At 37.7% G+C, this 17,665-nt stretch overlaps 1 protein-coding gene across 2 annotated transcripts; it reads left to right on the top strand.

Moving 5' to 3' along the window:
• Window positions 1-3,035: 3,035 nt before the first annotated feature.
• dcp2 (decapping mRNA 2) lies at window positions 3,036-17,398 on the top strand. 2 transcript variants are annotated; one of them, XM_053645807.1, is made up of 11 exons: window positions 3,036-3,496; window positions 5,051-5,202; window positions 5,748-5,875; window positions 5,979-6,077; window positions 7,385-7,537; window positions 7,646-7,758; window positions 7,866-7,961; window positions 8,284-8,410; window positions 10,383-10,451; window positions 10,563-10,614; window positions 11,940-15,621. In XM_053645807.1, exons 1-11 carry the CDS (start codon window positions 3,444-3,446, stop codon window positions 12,047-12,049), a joined length of 1,152 nt encoding a protein of 383 aa, XP_053501782.1. In that variant the 5' UTR covers window positions 3,036-3,443; the 3' UTR covers window positions 12,050-15,621. The 2 variants fall into 2 exon arrangements, with proteins under 2 accessions (XP_053501782.1, XP_053501783.1); XM_053645808.1 differs by lacking the exon at window positions 11,940-15,621 and adding an exon at window positions 15,838-17,398 and having other exon boundaries at window positions 3,441-3,496.
• The last annotated feature ends 267 nt before the right edge of the window (window positions 17,399-17,665 follow it).

Raw genomic sequence — 17,665 nt, 5'->3', positions numbered from 1 at the left:
GGGTGAAGGTTTTCATTCCAACTAAGTAGAAGCTACACCTGAGTCCACTGAAATCCAAGCTCAACTGATTCAACACGTGGCATCAGGTGTCCCTCCTGCTTGTTCAGAATAAAAACCTGCACCCAGACTGACCATTTGCGGATAAGATTGGCCGCCCCTGCTATGCACTAAAAGTGCACTAAAAGACGAGAACTTCCACCCGCAATGTTGTTCAAGAAGTAGCCTAGCCTATATTGATGCAAAACTCACTACCCTGGCAACCCTAGCTACCAGTGACGTTCCTTCTGGGCAAATAATGTTTGTATGCGTGAGAGTGAGTGAGAGAGAGCTCACGCACATGTTTTGAACCCTTTCTAAAACTGCGTGATATTATAAATTCTCTGAAGATTTCTATTGTTATATAGGTTCTGTTATATACGTGTATTATACAATTCCTGCATGCGTTATTACAATAAATAAATAAATGTCTCCAGACCACACCCTTCTTCATTCACTGCCCTCATTGGCGCACCAGAGACTGTACAGGTTTGCACAGGGGGTCAGGTGAACTCTACAGCACAAGGATGCATTTGAAGAATAATCTGGTTTGGTATAATCAGGGTCCCCGATTTGATCTGGTTACTGTTTGTCTGGAGTTTCTCATGTTCTCCCCATAAATGTTTCCTCCAGGTTCTCTGGTTTCAGTATGTGGATACTGCTATATTAAATTGTGGATACTGCTATACTAAATTGCTTTAGATGTGTGAGTGTCTGCATAAAGTGTCAGCCAATATTGTAATTGTTATTTGGGATTCAGCCTGTGTCATCTTGATACACAGTTGAAGCCAATACCTAGGCTAAAGATATTCAATCTCATTTTCACAGTCTCAAGTTCACACATTTTATGTTACCATACATTTATTTTGGCAAGTTAATTAGGCACCTACATTGTTTGGAGACTTTATTTCAGCTTTAATTCACTATATCAGAATTCCAGTGGGTCAGAAGTTTTCATACAGCAAGTTGACCATCTCTTTAAACAGTCTGGAAGATTCCAGAAATTAATGTAATGACATTTGGAAGCTTCTGATTGGCCAGTAGTCAAAGTTAGGAGTTAATTGGGAGTGCACCTGTTAGGAAAACGGCACCAATAAATTCCCAGTGATGAACATTTGAACTTTGGTCCAAAAGGTTCAACTGAACCCCAAGACAACAACAAAGGAACTGCTGAAAGAGTATGTACATCCAACATTAGGAGAGTCCTATATCGCCATGGCCTGAAAAACTGTTGTGTAAAGAGGAAGCCCCTACTCCAAGTCTGGCATAAAAAAAAATTAAAAAGCCAGACTGAAGTTTGCATGTGATTTTGGAGTAATGTTCTCTAGTCAGATGAAATAAAAAATTTTACTGGCCATAATGATCAGTGCTATGTATGGAGGGAAAAAAAGGCTTTTAATCTGAAGAACACCATCCCAACTGTGAAGCATGGGGGTGGGAGCATCATTGTGTGGGGTTGTTTTGCTGGGAAAAGAACTGCTGCACTTCAGAAAATAGATGGTATCATAAGTAATGAAGATTATTCAGAAATACTGAAGTAAACCCTCAAGACATCAAACAGAAAGTTAAAACTTGGTTGTAACTGGTTTTTCCAGCAGGAAAATGATCCTTAGCATCCCTCAAAACAAAATGGCCTGACTGACCAACCTGAGTTACACCAGTTCTGTCAGGAGGAAAGAGCTAAAATTCCGGCAAAGTACTCTGAGAAGCTTGTGGAAGGCTACCTCAAGAGTTTGATTCAAGTCAAGCATTTAAAAGGCAATGCCACCAAATACTAACAAAGTGTATGGTATGAAAATCTAATATAATAAATAAAAGCTGAGATAAGTCTGTCTTTTAGCTATTATTTTTAAAATGACCTCTTATGGAATTAAAGTAGATAACCTCATTGATGTACCAGAAAATAGTTTTGAAAAACTGAGTTTGAATGTCTTTAGCCTAGGTGTACGTAATCTTTTGGCCTCAAATGTACATGGTTATTCAAAATCAGTTTTCTTTTTTTAAAACAATGTTTTGCAGTTTGAACATGAGGGTGTTTAAAGGGGCAGCTGAAAGTCCTCTGGACAAGGATAAATCTGTGTATACTTTTTATAGCCAGCAAGTTCTCATATAAACCCAGCTTTAGATGGGTCTCAAATCACACATACCATGACCTAATACTTAAAAGTGCTTACTGTCTCCTAATCAAGGAGACTAGCACATAGATCATACTTTCATGATCAGGCTAGTTATTACAATACCATCCAAGAAATAATGTTTAAATGCAGGTGACGTAAAACAGTAAGGTCATGTTTGTTTATTTTAGATCATTAACAATTACAGTGTTACGAGGAAGACCACAGACCAACTCTCTATCATTATGTTGTTTTTATGTCTGTTTCGTGCTCTCTTTCCTGGCCTCTTTCCTTATGCCAGAGGTTCCCATCCCTGGTCCTGGAGTACCCCTAGTAGTGTTTAGAAAACACTAAAAAGTGCAGGACAGGGGCTACTCCAAGACCAAATTAGGAAACACGATGGGACAGTTTAATGCAAAATGTTATACCATCATAGATTTAGAAAAAGCTTATTTCCCCTCAACTCTTCTCTCCTCAGTCACTACTGAAATGTCCCTGCCTCTTGCAGTATGGAGTGAACAGTGCTTGCTGTCCTGTCTGTCTGTTGCACTTTGTCTAGTGTACAGTTTATTGTTTATTTTTGAGCTGTACCGAGCCAAGCTACCACCAACACTGTTGTGTGGCACTAACCGAATCTTGTATATTGTATGGTTGTATACGTATAAACTAGTATTTCATATATTCCTATATTTATATGCATTTATAATCCATGCGTCATTTACTGGGCAATTATAATAACATAAAACAGCGTTATGCTTTTACATGTAATACATTTCTGAGCACACTGTACTGTATAGTTGTGTACACTCTAAAATTAAGTATTCGATATGAAACACAGCCCCAGCTGATGTTTTTATACACGCTTCCGCATTAGGCCAGCCGAACGTGCTAGCGGGTTCCATGCACTACATCTCGATTGGTTGTTCATGTCCGTCACTTACAAAGAAGCGACGCGATTGGCTGATAACTCTTCGTTAGCCCCGGTATAGGATGCTATTGGTCCTTAGAGCACAATGTCCCTCCCACATTAAAATGTTTTCCTGAAGTCCCGCCGAGGAGCGAGGCAATATTTTTAGCTGATGCTACTCAGCTAGCTACGTCGTAACAAATGCAAATGAACAAGCTAGGTGTTTTTTCGGCGTTTTCCTGTATTTTGTTAAATACCTAGTTTGTAGTTGACATGGCAACGTCTCTTTGTCGCGGCGGTGCGAGTTAAGGGCGTGCGGTTGGTTTGCACTGTTTGTTTTCATCTAAGCAGTTTTGCTAGTTCGGTATGATTTTACCCTCATTAACATGGAGACAAAACGAGGGGAGATTCCCAACGGCGTATTGGACGACCTCTGCAGGTAGCTGCGTAGTTTAAGTAACTCTTTTACAGCCAGTAAAAAGTAAATAAATAAATAAATAAATAATAATAAAAAGCCCACACTGCAATAAACACCACACCAGCGCTTATTAATCCAGTTTACCCAGACTGTTTATCACTCACAGACCATTGAAATACAGGCTACAGCGGCTAATGCCAGAGATAGCAAACTAGCCGCCAGTTTAACACTTACTTCTCGCACATATGTGGGTGTTTTTGTTTTGTTTGTTTGTTTTTAAATAAAAGTATCACACTTGGCAAAGTAAACTTCATCGAGATAAGATAAGAGTGCTATCTAACGTTGATGAGAGAAGATTAACTTAGTGAAGTAATCATTGATGAGAAGCGGAAGTCGTTCTGTCTTTGTGCTGAAATATTGTTTACCCGTGAAACTTTTCTACACCGTTTTTATAGATAATGTGGTTCTTTATGTAATCCAGTGACTGATCAAAGTGAATCTACTGTAGGCCCTAACAACATTTTCACATTTGCAACACAGTCTGGGAAAAACCTTCACATGTTCAAATGTTCATTTATGGGATAAAGTTCTCAAAATGATCTTCATGAACTCAAATGGTTCAGTTTTATTTGCATCTCAGTCACAAGTAAGGTTCTAGCATGTTAAAGTGTGGTTACGCAACAAAAGGGAAAGGGAGAGAATTGCATTTAAAGATTATTTCATTTCTATTCCACCAGAAGACGTTTCTCCTCCACATTTAATAACATCATAACCGACCTGTGGCAAACCAACATGACCAAATCTTAATGAATTTAATAGTTGCAAAATAAGTTCTCACTTTGATTATCATCATCATTTACCTCAGTCTCTGTCTTATCACTTGAGGTAAAAGTCAATCATGACATTTAAACACCTCAAGGTCATCTCTTCGCTCCACTAATCTCTGTCATGTATATCAGTGCCAAAGTAATTGCTCTTTAATTCAGTCCTTTCTGTACTGTTGATTACAGTTCTTGTTAGTGATGTCTTTTTATTAGCTCATTTACTAATATTTGAAACTTTTTGTTCGCTGTCACTTGTTCAGAGTTTGTAAGCATTCGTCTCTATTTAATTTTTTTTTATGGTCGTGATGGTGCAGAGGCATCTCAGACATTTTGAAAGCCAGTTTCTGATTACAAACTGAATCGATTAGGATGTTGTTCCTTTCGTCGTGACGTGTAATTATCTACAAACTTGATATAATCTGGAGAAAAGCACACACAGGTAGTGACTGACTGCCTTAATCACTGCGTTTATTAAATTGGATCTTTAAACAATGTGATCTTTGTAGGCAGACGCTAAGACAAAGTGGAAGTGTTTGTGTTCTTTTGGTGAAATATATTTTTCTTAAAATTTCTGATGGTGGTGTGATGGTAAATTATTTGGTTTTCGAAAACTTTTTTTTTTAATGACACTTTACCAAATTTCAGCCAGAAGGACATCGGACTGTTTTTTTGCAGGCCACTGTCACATATGAGAACTGTTTGACAAGTTTGCCAGGTCTGATTGTTCAGTGCTGATGTCTTTCTCCTATAGTCGCTTCATCCTCCACATCCCCAGTGAAGAGAGGGACAACGCCATCCGAGTTTGCTTCCAGATCGAACTTGCCCATTGGTTTTACCTGGACTTCTATGTGCAGAATACACCAGGACTACCTCAGTGTGGGATAAGGGACTTTGCCAAAGCTGATATCCTTCTGTGCTTTAGCACCACTCAGAAATTAAAATAAATTGTGTTTTAATCATTTAAAAGAAAACTAAACGGAGGATGCTCTTGAGTTTGAAAGTTGAATTGTTCACGATGTGCCAAATAGGACCTATATGAGTTGGTTTTACAAATGCATTTCTTTTCATACAATACAGATAGAGCTTTGATTGGATATTGGTCAAAACCTTGTACTTATCTGGTACTGACATGCTTTTGAGAACAATATAAACTCTGCAGTCTTTACAGGAACATCAGTAGTATGATAGTGACATATTTGTTGTTTGTAGTTGTCAGTGAATGTCTCACACACATTCACAGCATAAAATCCATGTTATGTTTGGCTGATGTCATCCCTTAGACCTAGTACAAAACTATGTCATTTATTTTAACATGGTATGGTCACTTGGTAATTAAGAGCAAAAGCAAACAATACAGAACCATGTGATTGGTAAGCAGCACATAGGCCACACCCCAAATCTCTAATGACTGCCTAATTAATTTTCCTTAACATTTATTTTTTTTTTACTTTTTAATCACTGTCCGTTCCTGCTTCCCCAAGGCGAGGATGTTCAGAAGGTTTTAGATCAATGGAAAGAGTACAAAATGGGCGTTCCTACATATGGTGCAATTATTCTGGATGAAACCCTTGACAATGTGAGTGTTACAGCCAGAATTAATGAGGATCTATTTTTATCAGCAGTCAGAAAGTATCTATGGGAAAGCTTGCTCTGTTAACCTTTGCATGCAACTTGTGTAGGTATTACTGGTGCAGGGATACCTGGCCAAATCAGGATGGGGCTTTCCTAAAGGGAAAGTCAACGAGGATGAGGCGCCCCATGATTGTGCTGTACGAGAGGTAAATGAACCCAGTGAAGAGCTTCACAATGCTTTGGTGCTGGAAGAAAAGTATAGCATGGCTTAGTAATGCTCAGTTGATGTTTTGAGTAAAGGTTCACTTCCAGATTTTCACTTATTTTAAATGCAATTGGTCATAAATAAACTTTAGACCACAAACATATTTTGGCGACGTAACTATATTAGAAAAGGATGTAGGGCTGCAACTAACGATTATTTTGATAATCGATTAAACTGTCGATTATTTCTTCAATTCCAATTTTGCCCGATGTTGTCCTGCAAACATTGTGCAAATTGAAGGCTATGAAAAAGGTATTAAATGTGTCTATATGGGCTATGCTATACATTGTGCAAAAGAGTTTTTAAAATATTAACATTATATTTTGAAAACAAAAACACAACTGAGTGTCCACAAGCTGTAAAGCAGAAGTTAAATCACTATATTAAAATGCTAAAAAAGAAAAACAAAAGTACAAACTTAGTATTAACTGGTAAGAGGTTGAATGTTCTGCAGTAACACACATTCACTCATCTCAACACAGTAACATGTTTCTTTTCTGTAAACATATGACACTTCTTACAATTCTATACAATTACATGTTATAACCCCATTACAGTTACTGCTCTCATAAAACACACAATGACTTTTGTTTGTAAATATCGTTAAATATAGCATCAAACAACATATTTGATCAAAATGAATATGTTAGTCAGTTATTGCGCTTCCTTTCTATCGCTCGCTGTTTGATTGACGCGCATGTGTGGACTCGCGCTCGTTCAGTGAAGTTTAATGGAGACTCGCTCGCTGTCAGGACAAGGCTTTATGTAAACTGGAAATACTGACGTGACTTTCTAATATTTACAGATAAGGATATAAATGTAAAAATGTCATTTCTGTGTTGAAGAAAACATGTCTGGAACACATCAAACAGCACACGCATCTGCCGCAGCGTCTGACAGGACGAGCCACGTTAATGCACTTACGAGTTTGTTTGAAGCACTTAATGTAAAACACTCATGTTTTGGACAATCTGGATCGTGCACTTTTCCCGCAGCAGCTCACTCTGTAACCTCCGTTGCTTTTCAGATGGGTTTTATTCATAGAAATGCGTTTTTCACCATTGTGAAGTGACGTCACTGACGGGGGTTATCCACAGTGACGTCACAGACCCAACTAATCCATAATGACATTCGTTGTCGATTATTTTAATTATTAATTATTATCGATTAGTTGTTGCAGCCATACAAATAATGTAAATTTGATTTTAAATTGAAGAATTTCTTTAATGAGCTGTATATTTGCTGTAGGTTTTAGAGGAGACTGGTTTTGACATAAGAGACCGCATCTGCAAAGACACCTTCATTGAGCAGAAAATCACAGATCAACTTGCACGACTGTACATAATCCCTGGCGTACCAAAGGAAACAAAATTTAACCCCAAAACCAGGAAAGAAATAAGGGTGCAGTATTGTTTCAGTCTCTGTGACTTAAAATGCAGTTAATTGATGTTATTGGTTCAGAACAGAGTGGTGATTTAATAAGCATTTTTCTTTTCTTACTTTCAATAGAACATTGAATGGTTTTCTATTGACAAACTGCCATGTCATAGAAATGACATGACCCCCAAATCCAAGCTTGGCCTGGCTCCTAACAAGTTTTTTATGGCAATACCATTTATGAGGTATCATCTATTTATATATTTTTTTGCTATTATTCCCAGTATAAATACCAGTAAAGTGATTGCGTTCATAGTTGAATATACTTATTGGTTCACGACTCTCCTCACAGGCAGCTCAGAGAATGGATAGCCAAGAATAAACTGGAATCAACGAGCAGTGATGAGGACTTTTTATCCAATGGCAGCACTCCATGCAAACCTTTTCGGTGAGTAAGATTGTTTAGTATAGTTTTGCTCTTTACTTGACAAGATCATAATGAAATCCAGCCTTGATTTTCCTGAATTAGAACTTGTGTGTGTTCGTGAAAATAATTTTCTACAAACAAATCAAAAAACCACACACTGGCCAGTGGTGTGCAAACTCTGTCTGGCTTGTGAACATGTACCATGGACTGTAAACACTTTGTAGTTGGACATGTGTGTGATTTTCAGAAAGGTATTAGATTGTCTCTATTTTGATATCAGCGTTTATCTGATTTGTGAATATAATTACGTATGCCTAATGTTTTTAACCGGTCTGTTCCCAAGATCGAAGCCCAGGCGCTCACAGATTGCAACGGAGGCATCTCCAGGTGAAGGCTGGACAAAGCACAAGCAGCAGAAAGCTTTTGGTCAGTCTGGTCAATATGAGCTTGCAGACTTTCTCAGAGTCAAGGTTTGTGTTTACACAGATTTTTATATCCTTGAACTACATTTATGTCCATGAACCAGTTTTATGTATAGTAATATAGTATATATTTAATATGTTTAATGGCAAATAAAAAAATGAGTGCACACTATATGAAAGGTAAACATGTAAACTATATGAACAAAAGTTTGTGGACACCTGACCATCACACCCATATGTGGTTCTTCCACAAAATCAGAAGCACACAATTGTATAGGATTTAAGACACAATTGTCTGTGTATGCTGTAGCATTACAATTTCCTTTCACTGGAACTAAGGGCCCCATACAAGTTCCAGCATGACAGTGCCCCTGTGCACAAAGGGAAGCTGGTGTGGTTCAAGTTTCCTGCACAGAGCCCTGACCTCAACCACACTAAGCACCTTTGGGATGAACTGGAATGCTGACTGCACCCCAGGCCTCTTTGCCTGATATCAGTGCCCGACCTCACTAAAGCTCTTGTAGCTGAATGCGCACAAATCCCCACAGCCATGCTTCAAAATCTAGTGGAAAGCCTTCCCAGAAGAGTGGAAATTATTATTATAGCAGCAAAGGGGGACATAATCTGGAATGGGATGTTCAAAATGTTCACATGTCAGATGTCCACAAATGTTTGACCATATAGTGTATATTGTAAATATTTTCAGTACTTAAATTCAGTATGAAATAAATGTGACCGGATGCGATAGCCAGCTCCTGTCATAAACCACCAGAGCAACACCCTGGCAAAACATACACAAACGGTTGCAAAACAATTTAAACGTTTCATTATTTATTCAAAAATTACGCACCCGTTTTCCATCATCAAAGTTTTCGACTCCCATTTCATCACTCCTGATTTCTCAGCCACAGCTGCCTTTCTTGTGAGATTAAGGTCGACAGAATTAATACGCAGTCAGCAATTACAAATGAAATCAAACTGAATAAAACAAATTACAGATACAATCAGTATCGTACGGTGTACCTACCTTAATGACAGCACTTGAAAGTGTTTTTCGGTCATTGTGCTTATATTGACAGTGTTCATGTTAGAAGAGGAACACACCTGGTGTTTTGATAAAAAAAAAAGTTTTGTTTTTTTTTCTTTAATTTTTTGTTATTGTGGTAGTTGTGGTGCATTTTGGTCATTAAATTAACTGATGTACTTAAACTGTTTTATACAGAGACAAGTATGAAGTGTTTTGAAAAAAATGAACTTCGTAGTGACTTGTTAACAACTGTATATATATATATATATATATATATATTAAAAAACATCTATAAACAAAGATTCTGTTCAGAGTATAACTTTACTTGCTTTATCATGTGATTACAGTGTGAGCTACTAGTAATGTAGAATGTTAATATCCACATCCTCAGTTGTGAACTTGTAAATTTCAATGTGAGTGTACTTCTCCAGGAGATAACCAGAAGAGGGCGGTGTTGCCGTAGTGATGAGTTTGGGCCAGTACACTGTTTCTCTCTTCTCTCGGCTGTGTATGTAAATGTGATGTGTAGTAATGTAAATTAGTTTGATATTCTGAATTAGTTTGGCATTTGGACAGACAGTAGCTTCAGGATTTGTGATTTCAGAAATTAACACAAAATCGAGCAACTCCGCAATATTGTTAGGAGCTTGCAATTTTTCAGAACTACCACAGAATTTCCTCAGATTTGGGCCAAGACGCATCATGTGACGTCATCACAACGCGCATTCAGCCAAACCCCTCTTTAATTCACATGCGTTGAACATGAGTGCAGCTAAAAGGTCTCATTTACCAACAAACATCACCACGAAAGCAATGTTCAATTTCGTACAGTTGCAATTTAGTCGATTCAAGTAGGTTTTCCACAAAAAACTGAAAACAGCCTCAGCAAAATCAAGCATTTTTGGCCACAACGATCACAAAAAGAAAAAGAAAAACTGTGTGAAATCCTATACGGACTCAGCAATAAAGCTTGCTACTGTCATGTTTTTGCAGAACCATAATGTGAAATGCAATGGAAGGAAGCACCAGGATTCCCCTAATGTAAAGAAAAGAATGAATGAGGTCAGTATACAGCAGATACATTTCATCTCTCCATTCATTCATTCTTGATAACTTGGAGGATGGTTTGTATAAGTCTAAAACAATGATGACTGTCTGACAACTTTCCTGTAGAGAGAAGAAAAGAAGCTTCAGCCCAGAAGACTGCAAGACAACTTTGAAGCAGGTACATTCACTAGTGTTACGGTGCTTGAACGTTTACAGTGACTGAATAAATGAGCGAGTTTACATAATCAGAAATAGTTGTGTTAGTGAATATTCACGTGACCTGTAGTGGCAGCATTCCATGGTTTTCATATGATAAAATCTGTACTTCACAAGTCTGTGTAATCTTTTTCTCCAGATGGTTCGTGTGGTTGTAGACTAATCAAAGGAAATTGTCCCTAACAGTTAAGCCACCATTATAAGACAGAGGGGTTTCAGTCTTATCCTCAAAGATCTGTCTGGCTGCAGCTTTTCTTTCCAACCCCTCAGGAGCCGCACCTAATCTCACTTGTTTAATCAATTGATTTTGGTCTTGAGACTATTTGGCTGGAATGAAAAGCTGCAGCCACTTTGGTCTTTTGCAAATAAGATTGGAGACCCCTTTTAAAAAGTCCTTGGGCTCAGGATCACTCTGATAATTGTAAATTCATGCAGTTAACTCCAGTAAAGCAAATATAATAAGGCTCATCTCGTTTCTTCAAGAACTGTAAACGTTAAAGAATTTCTGAACATAAATAAGAAATATCTACTGAAAGGGATGGGTGATTTGAGTGCTTTAGCTTAAGCCAAGCAGAAAGAGAATGTGCATTTATTAGTTGATGCCATTATCCAGAGCAAAGTACACAAGCAATATTGTTTTATTCCATTATATATTTTCATTGCAACATTGCTGTTAAAAGCAGATAAATCTGTTAAAAAAGGATAGGTTTCAATCACCTAATCTAGAAATATTAGGGTACGCCACCTTAAGTCCAGACTTGGGTACTTCAGCCAGGTTGTGCATGCACTTATTGGCCACTTTCATAGGAACAACTTTTCCCCATGGTTGGATTGTTGGTGCCAGACAGTTAGTCTGAATATTTCAGAAATCTCCTGGGATTTTCACACAGAACACTAAATAGTTTACACAAAATGCTGTGAAGAACAAAAAATATCCATTGAGCAGCAGTTCTACATGTCTTGCTGATGAAAGAGGTCCATTTTTTTTTTTTTGGTCCAATTTCAACTTTGTTTCAGTGATTCTGGTGCCCACTGTTGGAGGAAGCCGAAGTGGTCTTCTGCTGCTGTTCACCTTAAAAATTTAAAGATGCTTTTCTGCTCACCACAGTTGTAAAGAGTGGTTCTTTGAGTTACTGTAGCCTTCCTGTCAGGTCAATCCCATTCCCCTCTGACCTCTCTCATCAACAAGGCATTTCCACCCTCAGAACTGTTGCTGACTGGATTTTTTTTTTGTTTTTTGTTTTTTTGCACCATTCTGTGTAAACTCTCTCTCTTTATATATGGCAGTGCATGGAAATCCCAGGAGATCACCAGTTTTTGAAATACTCAAACCAGCCCAACTTGCATCAACAACCATTCCATGGTCTCCAGAAAGCACCAGGGTGATGTTGGGCTAAAATGTAAAGGGTTAATTATTTAGCCCACTGCTCTCCTATGACCAAAGACGGAAATCGGTGCAGCCAAAGGTTCAATGTGGATTTTAATTTATTATTTATATATCTGACTCCATTTAATTAATTATCTGACTCCAAAAGATAATCTTCTAGTTAGTGCTGGAAGTATAATACCTCCCGTGTTCTCATTATATTTAGTCTAAAATCGTTTCATGCTAAACTTTCATTAAAATGACGTTCCTATGTCAGAGGCTTTTATTTTGTAGGGGTTCACTCACTGGTCCAACGACAGTATCCAATGATGCGGTAGAAGGATTCCCGCGTGTTTCTGTCTTTTCGAAGTGATGTGAATACATTTAGATTATTAAATTTGTCATTCCAATTCTGCTTGACTCTCTCTTAAATTAAATCTGACTCCAGTTGTAAAAACCGTAATGTTGTATTTGTTTCCTTGTTATTTGTATTTTGATGCTTTTGATCTTTTACATTTGATTAATTCTAGTTTATTCTATACCTTAAGTTGTGCCCGTTCATTGAGATTCCATGTCGCTCAGAGTCTCGCGCCAGTCGTGTATGCGGATATCACGGTCACACACTCGCCAGTCTTGGTCATTAGCCAGAGGTAATTGACTAATATTATTTAGATGGCCGCCCCATGCTTGCACTTTCCTAAATAGTACTTTGTTTAGTCCCCTTAGATAGTAACACTTACTTATAGTAACGTTATTCCTAGCCAGAGGTCATGACAATAATATCTAAGTAAAATTAGCTTTATATAATCATGCCATAGTTTCCTATGTACACATTAACTAGAAGAATATTACAATAATCAGAGGTTTAGACTTCATCCTATTTAGACTTGGTCGATCAACTTTATGTTGTCCTAAACGGAAATTTCATATCGAGCCTGTACACTTAACTTAAAGCCAAGTTGTTAGCCTGGACTCTAAAATCTCAGTTGGCGTGCCCCAATGCCCCACCTAAACCTGGATTTAAGCCTGTACTAACCTGGTCACAGATTTGCGGTAACAAGGATTTAACGTAATCTACTAGAGACAATAATTTCAGAATATAATCAAGTCTAATAATTTATTTAACCAGGTATGAACACATCCAAATCCAATACTACTATTAATAATAAGAAGAAAGAATCGCATTCAACATTACATTACAATACAATTCAAAACATAAGAAAGACAATACTTGTATACCTGGTATAGAAAAACTACACACAGTAATAGTGCGGGAGATCTGTCTACAGATTCCCCGAATCTTTGGCCAGCTGTCCCCTAAATACCCAGATGGTCTGTGGTCCACCAAATGGTGCTGTATGTGATTGTAATTTGATGTTTGTGGGAGGATGTACCTTATTTACATACAGGAGGTAATATGAGTGAGGGACATTGGGAGGGTATGACTTACCGGCATGTAATATTTTTATTTGAACTGCTGTTGAGGGAATGAAACTGTAGTTTCCATACTGAGACCTTTTGTATGATAGCAAATATGTATAGTCAACATCTTATTCACATTAAAACATGTTATGGAATACATATAGATCTTGGGTGTGAGGACAGAGGAAGAAGGAAATGATGTAGTGAGGATCTCTTAGATAGTGGGGTAGTGGTGGCTTGGCGGTTAAGGCTCTGGGTTACTGATCAGAAGGTTGAGGTTCAAGCTCCAGCACTGCCAAGCTGCCACTGTTGGGCCCTTGAGCAAGGCCCTTAACCCTCTCTGCTCCAGAGGCGCCGTATCATGGGTGACCCTGTGCTCTGACCCCAGCTTGCTAACATGCTGGGTTATGCGAAGAACAAAGAATTTCACTGTGCTGTAATGTATGCCTGACCAATAAGGACTCATTATCATTAGTCTCCACTCAACATGATGTACTAATTCAGATGGAGATGCTAATTCTGCAAGTAGTCCTTTGTCCTCAGAGAGTAGTTCTCTCCAGGTTCAGACATCTCATTACCAGCCTTACAGGATCTTCCAGTCTCCACTCAGCATGATGTGCTAATTCTGATAGAGATGCTAATACAGATGGAGATGCTAATTCTGTTAGAGAGTGTTTGTTCTCGTAGTAGTCCTTTGTCCTCAGAGAGTAGTTCTCTCTAAGTTCAGACATCTTGTCACCAGCCTCACAATTATATAGCCTATAGTAATCAATTATTTTTGTTAGCTCAGAGGTTTATGTTAATGTGCAAGCCTACGCCTTTCCTATTTACTTGTCACAGGTTTCACTTAAACTTGCAAGCATTATCCTTTTACATTAACTTGTCAGACGTTGATTTTAACCTGTTTACTTCAACTTTTATTTATTTCTATAGCACATTTAAAAACACTTTGTTGCCCAAAGTGCTTCACAATTATTTTAGAAGAGGAGTGTATAAAAAGTAAATAATAAAAGATAAAGAGCAATATAATAAAAAATAACAATTAACATGCCTACACGCAAATAGCCAATAACGTTATCGTGCCTACACACACAGACAAGTACTCAAAATCTCCTTCCTTCAAAAGCTAGGTTAAAAAGTTACGTTTTCAACTGAGACCTTAAAACCTCTATTGATGGCGCCTGTCGAATATCGGAATATGCGGAAGACAGTTCCACAATTTAGGAGCAACTACTGTAAAAGCTCGGTCACCCTTTGACTTTTTCTTAGAACGAGGGACTGCCAACAACATTTGATCTGTCGATCTCGACGTCCTAGCCGATGTATAAAATCCTAAAAGGTTAGTGAGATAAATCGGAGACATGTTGTGAAGAGCTTTAAAAAAACAATAATAAAATCTCAAAATCAATCCTATACTGAACCGGCAGCCAATGAAGAGACGAGTAATGTGATCCCTTTTTTTGTGCGAGTCAGAAGCCTGGCTGTGGCTTTCTGTACAAGCTGCAAACATGATAATTGTCGCTGACTGATCCCTGCATTAAGGGGGTTTCAGTAATCCAGTCTAGAGGTAATAAAAGCATGAACAACGATCTCCAAATCTTTAAAAGTAGGCAAGGGTTTTAACCTAGAAATCAGTCTAAGTTGATAAAAACTACTTTTTACAACAGATTTGATGTTTCTTAAAGGTGACTAACATCAAAGTTGTCTAACATACGACGACTTTAGCTTAGGAAACTATTTCTAATAACCATATAAATAAAGTCATGCACTTTTAATGTAACATACTTTCTTAAGAAAGTTTAATTAAAAAGAAAGTTAATAAATGAATTTATTAAACAAAGTCACAAAAGAAGATATACAAAGAATGGAGACAAACGTAACTCGCAGAAATGTTGACCAACGTCTGACACGTGATGGTAATAGCATTAATGGCATAAAGGCAGCCTCTGATGTCAAAAGCCACTTCCTTGATGTTACCAGCAAACTCTGTTACAAACCCCCCTTCTTTTATACTCCTGAGCCTCTGAAATGTTTAGTGACCAAGATACTAAATGGGAATGACCCAATGTGTTTTATGGTAGGATGGAACCCAGCTGCTTAGGAACTATATGTTAATTAAGTTCCTGACAATGAGTCAGTGGGAAGAATGTCTCCCATGCAAATGTGTGTGTTTGTATGTATGTGTGTGTGTGTGTGGGGGGGGGGGGGGGGGGGGGGGGTAGTGGCAGTAATCTGTGCATACACAGCAAAGGATGATGTACTGACACATACAAAATCTGAGCTTCATTACAGATGTATGGCCTCATCTCAGATATGCATCGGATTTAGAATTATTGTAAGCTCATTAGTGCTGTTGCGGATGAGTTTCTTCAAATGATATTCTTCTCTTTACTCCAGATGCAGCGAGTGACACGCGTGGCTTGAACGGGCAGTCCGAGTACGAGCAGATTCACTCCTCGAAGTCCTTCCTTAACTTCAAGTTCGATCGCGAGGCAATCATGAAGTCATGCTTTGACTCCTGACTACCTCTGTCTCGGTTCCTCCGTTTTAAAGGCACACTTTGTTGCAGTTTGAGCCGTTCTAGTAAACTCACACGTTCGTAATATGTGTATGTTCTTTGAAAAAAGGGCAGTCATATAAAGGTTGTCGGACCAATATGACTAACAATTAGTTGTCTCTCTTTTTCATCCACAATACAGGTTTGTGTGTGCATGACTCATAAATGCTGAGAATCTTGGGTCATTTTAGATTGGCAATGGTATTATTCAGATATGTGCAATCATTGTTTTATTTCCCCTTCTTTCGGGGTTTTGGTAACGACAGAAGTCACACTAGAGGATTGCAACTGTTGAGCTGTTAAGCTTTTAGCACTGAAACAGAAAAAGCTTCTCAATAAAAAACGATGCTTTTTGTTTTCCAGGATCTCTGTTAGTGAGTTCAGAACTATTTCTGATTAGATTTTTTTTTTTTAAACCATGATGCACTGCCGGATCCTTATGATTTGAACACCATGCTTATTTCAGAACCATATCTTTACTGCATTCACTAGTCTAGTGCAAAGTTAAAGTGACAGTTTAATAATAATAATGATAATATTCAGAGCTTTAAAGCAGCAAAGTCATTTAAGATTGGGCATCATTTATCATGGAAACAAAATCAATCCCATTTTGCTTTTCTCTATGCTGAGCCGCAGAACTTGCGATTTGAAACATGCTAAAGCTGGAGTTGTATTGCGCTCCGTTCAAGAGCTTTGTGATCTAGTTTTACATGATCAGACTAAATGATCACTGTTGTGTCTGCAAAAATACCACCTTTTTGCCATTGAATGTGAATCTTTTAAGTAACAATTACTACTTTTTTTTTTTTTTTTTAAACGCAACTGTATTTTCCTTTCCATCGGGCTTTAAAATGCTGCTAGAGTTTTACATGTACATTTTCTGGCATTTTTCATTCTTTCAATGTCCTTTGTAAAGTGGCACTGATTGTTTCAAAAATAAATGCAGTACATGTGGAAATCTCCCTCGTATGCAAATGTATTTACACTGTTATCCAGTGGTTATTTTCAGTCTCACCATGTATGTGTACTTCCTTTTTTCTTTTTCTTTTTAATAAAGGTGCTGTTTTTTGACAGTAATAAGAGTGTATTGCTCATTGGTGTCCTGAAGATACACAGATGCATCTTGTTTGTCCTTGATTAGCTGTTAGAGGATCTTTTTCCCTGTGGAGAATTTGTGTAGAAAGACGCCATGTATCATAGCTTGTTTTCCATCGAGCCGCTCTTCAAAATGCGATTTCCCAAGTGTATTTTTCCCCCCCTTCTAAAATTATGCTTTTAATATGTAATTAGGTAAGAACCATCATCGACATTAAATCACTAAATCTAACGAAATCATTTGAAAAATCTTGCTCATCTTGTGCTATAAGGATTTACACACTTGGGTTTAGTTTCCACTTATAAATAAGAGTAAATCAACATTTTCTGGCTGTTGGCTGTTTTCAGACAGGCAACAATCTTGCACCAGACCTGATTCATGTCAAATTTCTAAATCACTGTAAAATAATAATAATAATAATAATAATAATAATAATATACCATTTGGTGATGCAATCCTTGGTACCGTGACATTCTGTGAGAAGGATTTCCACTGATAACAGGAATTTTAAATATGTTGTTTTTTTTTAAATACATTGCAGGACCTTTTTCCAATCCTGAGCTCTACCACAA

Source organism: Ictalurus furcatus, chromosome 16, assembly GCF_023375685.1.
Source record: "Ictalurus furcatus strain D&B chromosome 16, Billie_1.0, whole genome shotgun sequence".
NCBI classification, from domain to species: Eukaryota; Metazoa; Chordata; class Actinopteri; order Siluriformes; family Ictaluridae; genus Ictalurus; species Ictalurus furcatus.
The sequence above is the reverse complement of the archived record's forward strand: the minus strand, read 5'-3'. Positions and strand labels throughout refer to the sequence as shown.